At 44.4% G+C, this 7,058-nt stretch overlaps 1 protein-coding gene across 1 annotated transcript in view; it reads left to right on the top strand.

Annotated features, from left to right (window-relative positions):
* The window catches only part of GARS1 (glycyl-tRNA synthetase 1), a 26,488-nt gene that overhangs the window by 7,181 nt on the left and 12,249 nt on the right, over window positions 1-7,058 (top strand). Inside the window, exons 6-10 of the mRNA XM_035899655.1 lie at window positions 598-674; window positions 2,402-2,547; window positions 3,392-3,541; window positions 5,101-5,265; window positions 6,959-6,966. Of these exons, the coding sequence (XP_035755548.1) occupies window positions 598-674; window positions 2,402-2,547; window positions 3,392-3,541; window positions 5,101-5,265; window positions 6,959-6,966 (546 nt within the window). The remainder of the gene's footprint in view (window positions 1-597; window positions 675-2,401; window positions 2,548-3,391; window positions 3,542-5,100; window positions 5,266-6,958; window positions 6,967-7,058) is intronic.

The raw sequence follows: 7,058 nt of genomic DNA, 5'->3' as shown, positions 1-7,058 counted from the left end.
ATCATAAAAAAAAGTTTCCCTGTCTTCTCTGCAGCCCATCACTGGTGAACAGCCACCTGCTGTTGCTGCTGCTGAAAACTCACATTTTTCAATTTTTTTCAAATGAGAGTGGGAAGCCTTGGCATTGCTGTCTGCTTTTGTATCTCATGGAGGATGTTGTGCTTTAAAGTGGAATGCAGGCTAACCCTACTCTACCAAGTCAGTATGTGCCTCTGAGTGCATTTGGATAAAATTAGCCTTGCTGGCTTGGGATCAGACGTTGCTTTTAATTTCCAGTCTGTATAGAAAGAAAATAAGGAGAAAGGGACTACAAAGCCATTGCTTAGGTTTAGAGGAATGAATATTGGAAAGAAACTAGATAAGGACCTGTTGTTTTTCCTGTGGCACACCAGTACAGCGAACTGGTGCAGCTCCTCAGCTGTAGGTCGGCATTGCCCTGATGGCATGAGTGGAATTACCCCAATAGACACTAGCAAGACAACTGGTGGACATACACTTACACTCATGCTGGAGAATCCTCCTGATCTGTCTAGCTTTAGATTGGGGTCTGTGATGAGGTTGTGGTATAAACTCACTACATACTTCTCTTGCTTGCAGCTCACCTGCAAAAGCTTATGTCTGACAAGAAGTGCACAGCAGAGAAAAAGGCAGAAATGGAAAATGTTCTAACACAGGTAGGTGCCTGCCTGGGGAGGTGAATGCTTCAGGGATGTGTGTGTAACAGAGGAAGTGCACCAAGTCCAGGGGCAGTGTCCCTTCTGTGGCTCTGAAGATGCTCAGAAGTCTTTACCTCAGAGATACATGTTGGGCTGTACATGCTCCTAAATACCCAAAAATTCCTGGTTAACAAGTGCTGTAAACTTGCTGGTTAATTGCATCTCCTGCCTGCTGTTTTGGAGAGTTACTGCTATTGTATTAGTCTCCTGAATGTTGGATTGTTAGGGCTGCTCTGCTCTGTTCCATTTCACACCCTGGCAGAAAAAAGCCTTTCTTCTGAATCCCCGCTTTACCGTTGTAAATAGCTCACTGCAGGATTATGATACAAAGGAACAGAGACGGATGAGAAGTTTTGTCAGGGTTTTTCTGCATCACCTTAGTACTGAATTGGTATGTTTTAAAGTTGTCTCAGCTTTGAAGCATATCCTCTGTCTCTAGCACCCTGTACGCATTTTCCCTTTGTTTGCCATGAAAATAGTTGGTGCTCCAGGCTCACATTCCCGTGCAGCTGTGCAGACATTTGCCTTTATTTTTTGATTTGTTTTTCTTTATTTGTTTTTAACACTTTTTTCTCATGACTTCTAGGATAAATGCTTCCAGAGCCATGCATAGAATGAATATTTCCTTCCAGAAAGAGCAACTTTTTTTTTTTTTCCATTGTATTGCATCACTGGGCAGCTGTCATTAGGTTTTCCACACTACAACACTGAACTTTGACCATCCTTTAGGGAATCCTTCTGTTAATAAACTCTTTTTACCTCCTGTCTTGAGTTGTCTCTGATATATGAAGGATCATGACAATTAATGCTAGAAGCAGCTCATTTGGTTTTAAACTTGAGTGTTAAATCATTGCTGTACTGTTCAGTGTAGATCCTTTATGATACTTAAGTCTAGAAACTACGTTTAAATGTACATATGCAAAAGGCTAGTACAGAACCACACAAAATAATGCCAGAGATTGCAGCTTTTATACCGTTAGGTTGCAGTTAGATCTGTGGTTCTTACTAATGCTTGATTCCCATTTTCCAGAGAAAGGGAAAGGTAGGGTCCTGGAAGGGGCTGACATTATCCCACTTGTGAAAGTGTCAGGTCGTTACTGAATTGCTTTCAGAGCAAATGGGAAATCTTTCACCAAGAATCCCTGTGCTGCAGATTTGCTCTATTTAACTAAAATGTGGAACAGTTCTAAAAGAGGGAATCTAATGCATAGCTTGAATTTTTGTGTTTCATGCCGCAGAAGAAAGAGAAATGAATGCACACAAAGCACTGCAGAAATTTTAGCTTTCTTCTCGCTCATTGCTGTATTTTTTTCCTTTCCAACACTCTGCTCCCCATGTTTTCAGTGAAACTGTTCAGAAGAAGCTACTGGTGGGTGGTGATGCAGTCCCAGTGACTTTTCTGCTTTACACCCACTCGTGCTTGGTGCTTGCATTTCTATCTAGACTTCAGACTCTCTGTGGTGTGATTGAGTCGTGGACCTATGTTACTAAAATGGGTTTGCAGTTGTGCAGTGTATTCTTATGTCATTGGTTGAAACTTTAACTTGCTTGAACATTTAGGTTAAAAGGGAATATTTTGGGCAGGTGATTCAGAGCTGTGGATCATGCTCAGTAAAAGATGAAGAGGGCATCATTCATTCCTCTTGTCTAGTAATTAAAATAATTCTTCTGTGTTTTGGTACTAGTTGGACAATTATGGCCAGCAAGAACTTGCAGATCTCTTTGTGAACTACAATGTGAAATCACCTATCACTGGGAATGACCTGTCCCCTCCTGTTTCTTTCAATCTGATGTTCAAGACCTCCATTGGGCCTGGAGGAAACATGCCTGGGTAGGTACTGATCTCACTCTGCTTACGCTCTCCCTTCTTCCTGTTCTGCATCACTTGGAATAAAAATGAAGTCTCAACAGGATTGAAATATGCAATTTCTTCATGAGGGAACCTGTTTTGGTGTACCTGTTCGAGGATGAAGTTACTTAGCAGGGTGATCCAGTGGCAGCTTCATTTACTAGGTGTTTGTAGTCAGTGTGTGAGAATGTTGAGGCTGTTGTCTTGAGTTGAGGTCACTAAAATTGAAACCCCTGTTGAAGAGTGGTGAGCAGGATTCTTGTATATATGCTGGGATGGGATCAGAGATACGTGTCGTCTGTGTTCTCCAGTGTAGTACATGAAATAGTCTGTGTAGGTGGTATTCCCCGTGGGAGTCTCAAATCACTGTAGGGGTTGTAGGGGCCTTAGACTAAAGCCACTTCACAGCTCGTGTAACAGCAGAGGTGTAGTCATGGTTTGCCTGCAAAATCCTCATTTGTAAGCAAGTATAGCTCAGGCCCACCCAGGAAAAGCAAGGAGGGTACGTTCCCTCTGACCTCCATGATGTAACTGGCCACTGTATTTTATTCAGACATCTCTTTCCATTGCATGCTTGCATCTCCAAAGCAGCCAAGTCATCCAGTTTGCTTTTGGGAGTAACTATGGAGTGCTGTGTTTGGGCTGCAGCTGATGTTTGTTTGTGGTTTTCCCCTCAGTCTGTTGCTTCATTGTTTTATGTCTGGAGTTAGAAGACTCAAGAAAAAGTACCACCTTTAAGCTTTGTAGTAACTGTGTTTTTTCTTTTCTCACTGTTTCCCCACCCTTTTATCTTCCTGAATTTTCCTCTCCCCCCATCTTCTTTCAGCTACCTGAGGCCAGAAACTGCACAGGGAATATTTCTCAACTTCAAACGTCTTCTGGAGTTTAACCAAGGCAAACTGCCTTTTGCTGCTGCCCAGATTGGAAATTCCTTCAGAAATGAAATCTCACCCCGCTCCGGTCTTATCAGAGTGAGGTACTGCAAATTTCGTCTTTCAGCAGAAGGGTACCTGGGAGCAGGTAGCACCTCCCTTTTGTTCCAGTGTTTGTATGTGATTGTTTCACCCTAGTGCTTTCTTCCAGAGGACTCCTGATAATGGGCCTAGTGAGTCTCGGGGTTCATGGGCAAAGAACTCATTTAGTTAAGGTTTTAAGTACAGAATTCTGTCTAAGCCTGGCTGGTGAGAAGCGGGATCTCTGAAATAGCTGTTGTATTGGAAACACCTAGATTAAACTCAGTTTTACTAACAAACTTTGGTTTCCATCATAATCTAAACAAATCATATTAAAGGTAGCTGTGTTCTTTACAGGAGATGCAACTTTGCTTGTTTAATTATGTTCCTGTAATTTACTTTAAAACTGAAATCTAGAATCAAAACGTGGTTGACCTTGCAGCAGTATTTCCTTGTCTCAGTTCTGCAACTTAACTACAGAGAGGAAGTTGGGAGATAGCCTGATGCAGGATACGTGTTTGTGTCCCAGGATCAGTCAAGCAGGAAAGCTTGAGGTTACTGAGAATTACTTTCGAAGCTTTCTGTCTCAGGATAAGAGTGATTATTGCATTTCGTTAAGGATAATATCTGTATTTTAACTGAACTATTCTGAACAGAAGTCTCTTCCGTCTAATTTGGAACAAGAGCTCCTATGCACAGTCAGTGTGGTTCTGTCGTACACACAGGCAGTGTGTGTTGTAAACCTGTCAATTAATACGGTGCCACAAATCTCACTGAGAGCCAGTGGCATCATTAGCGCTAAGGGAACTCTAGAATTTTCTCAGTCTTCCTGTTCTCTCCTGCACATCTGGAAACAAGAACTTTTCTCATTTAAATGCAATTTTAGTCAAATATAAATTATACGCTTGTGGCACATTTATTGGAGACTGTGCTATTATGCTATCGTGGCAAATTACATCCTGATGCCTGTGATTTAAGGTTAATGATTACCTAGAGCTTTTTTAAAGGTTCTTGATAATTCAATGTAAAGTGATTTCCAGCAAGAAGGCTACGAATCAATGCATGAGTATAGATGTATTAAAGACAAGTTCTTAAAAAAGAATGTACACCATTGCTGAATGTAGCAGTATCATTATCTTCAAGAAATTATCATCTCACCTGACTATTTTGGGCACCTAATATGAGTTAAAGTTACTGAGTTAATCAGTGGATTAGCCTTCATTGATCCTGTAGGAAACGTATACTTCTAATGTGGGCATCACAGCGGTCTGGAAAAATTCCAGAGAACTTCTGGAAGTATTTCCGAAGGTAGCAGTCTCTGCTCTGAATCACAGTGGTGATAACCATGGCCTGGAGATCTCTAGATGAATTGGTAGACAGTTGTATTAGGAATTTGAAGACAGAACAAAATCCCGTGTCAAGACTGGGTCATGTTCCAGTCTATGCATTGTCCTGGCTCTGGGTTTGCATGTTTTTAAACTACTGACTTGCTTGTGAGAGGCTAAAGCATAATCACTTATTAGAGGGGCTGTGGCTAACACATAAAATATTTAATACACGTGGCTGGTTGTGTTTCTGTTAGGGAATTCACCATGGCAGAAATTGAGCACTTTGTGGATCCCAGTGAGAAAAATCACCCCAAGTTTCAGAATGTGGCAGATCTCAACATCCTCCTGTACTCTTCCAAGGCCCAGGTCAGCGGGCAATCCGCCCACATAATGCGGCTGGGAGATGCTGTCCAACAGGTAACGTTCCTCTTGCAAGCATGTGGAGCTTGCTCTTTCGAACATTGCTCTCACGGCTAAATTACAAACTGTTGTGTTGATGCCAGCTGGGGTTTGCTCCCAGATCCAAGAGTCGGTTCTCCTCAGTGAATCAGTGTGACTGAGATCCAAGCTTGGCCCCTGTTACCAGTAATGAAAGGCTGCAGGTGGCGCTGGGGTAGTGGTTAGAGGTTAAGCTTCACGCTTGGCTAATGGGAACTGGAAGGAATACTAATATCTGCCAAAAGCTCAGCAGTGACCTAATCTAATACTAGTACTCAGCTGCTGGCCCCCATCAGTACATGGCTTGCACATTGGGGTTTCGCTACCTGATGCTCCATGCATGCAAATTATGAATGAGTAGGTTTACCAACTCCCTCCACCCTACCCCTCCAAAACCCCAAATCCAAACCCACCAAAACACCACCACCACCCCCAACCCCAAAGTTGTATTGCAGCTGTGAACTGTAGGGTACAGCTGTTGTGGGGTCCTGAGCCATAACTGCAATTCCCATGCGCTGTTGTAATCAGTGACTGCACGGCTGGATACAGGAGGGTGTCTTCAAGTAGGTGATCTTCAGAGACAGCGGTGGGTCCTAGAGTAGTGGTAACTTACTGGTTTGTTCAGATGGAGATACTGCCAGTGGCACCAGGTGAATTTGAAAAGATGTAATAGTTTCAGGGGAGACAGTACTGTTTCCCATAACACCCTCATAGGGAAGCTCAAGAAGTATGGGTTGGATGAGTGGACAGTGAGGTGGATTGAGAACTGGCTGAATGGCAGGGCTCAGAGGGTTCTGATCGGTGGGGCAGAGTCCAGTTGGAGGCCGGTAGCTAGTGGAGTTCCCCAGGGCTTGGTACTCGGCCCAGTCTTGTTCAGCTTGTTCATCAATGACCTGGACGAGGGGACGGAGTGTACCCTCAGCAAGTTCGCTGATGACACAAAACTGGGAGGAGTGACTGATACACTGGAAGGCTGCACTGCCATTCAGCGGGACCTGGACAGACTGGAGAGTTGGGCGGAGAGGAACCTGATGAAGTTCAACAAGGGCAAGTGTCGAGTGCTGCACCTGGGGAGGTCAAACCCCATGCACCAGTACAGGCTGGGGGCTGACCTGCTGGAAAGCAGCTCTGCTGAGAGGGACCTGGGAGTCCTGGTGGATGACAAGCTGACCATGAGCCAGCAGTGTGCCCTTGTTGCCAAGAAGGCCAGTGGTATCCTGGGGTGTATTAAGAGGAGTGTGGCCAGCAGGTCGAGGTGTGCTACGGGCTCCAGAGCTGGATGCAGGGCTCAGGGTGAGGTCTCACCAAGCAGAGTAGAGGGGCAGAATCCCCTCCCTCACCCTGCTGGTCACTCTGCTGGGGATGCAGCCCAGGAGATGGTTGGATATCTGGCAATCCAGATCTGTTTACAGTGGTGTCCAGCGACAGGACTAGGGGCAATGGGTGCAAACTGAAACATAAGAGGTTTCAGTTGAATATGAGGAAAAACTTCTTTACTCTAAGGGTGATGGAGCACTGGAACAGGCTGCCCAGGGAGGTTGTGGAGTCTCCTTCTCTGGAGATATTCAAAGCCTGCCTGGATGAAGTCCTGTGTAGAATGCTCTAGGAGAGCCTGCTTTAGCAGGGGGGTTGGACTAGATGATCTCCCGAGGTCCCTTCCAACCCTTGCGATTCTGTGATCACAGGAGGCTGCAAGAAATTCTATCTGTATCGTGTCAGGTTGTCTGCAGAAGTACAACAAATCATGACTTTGCTTCCTTTGGAATTAATGTTT

Source organism: Egretta garzetta, unplaced genomic scaffold (genome assembly GCF_000687185.1).
Source record: "Egretta garzetta isolate BGI_Z169 unplaced genomic scaffold, ASM68718v1 scaffold117, whole genome shotgun sequence".
Lineage (NCBI taxonomy): Eukaryota > Metazoa > Chordata > Aves > Pelecaniformes > Ardeidae > Egretta > Egretta garzetta.
This window is presented reverse-complemented; position numbering and strand designations above follow the sequence as displayed.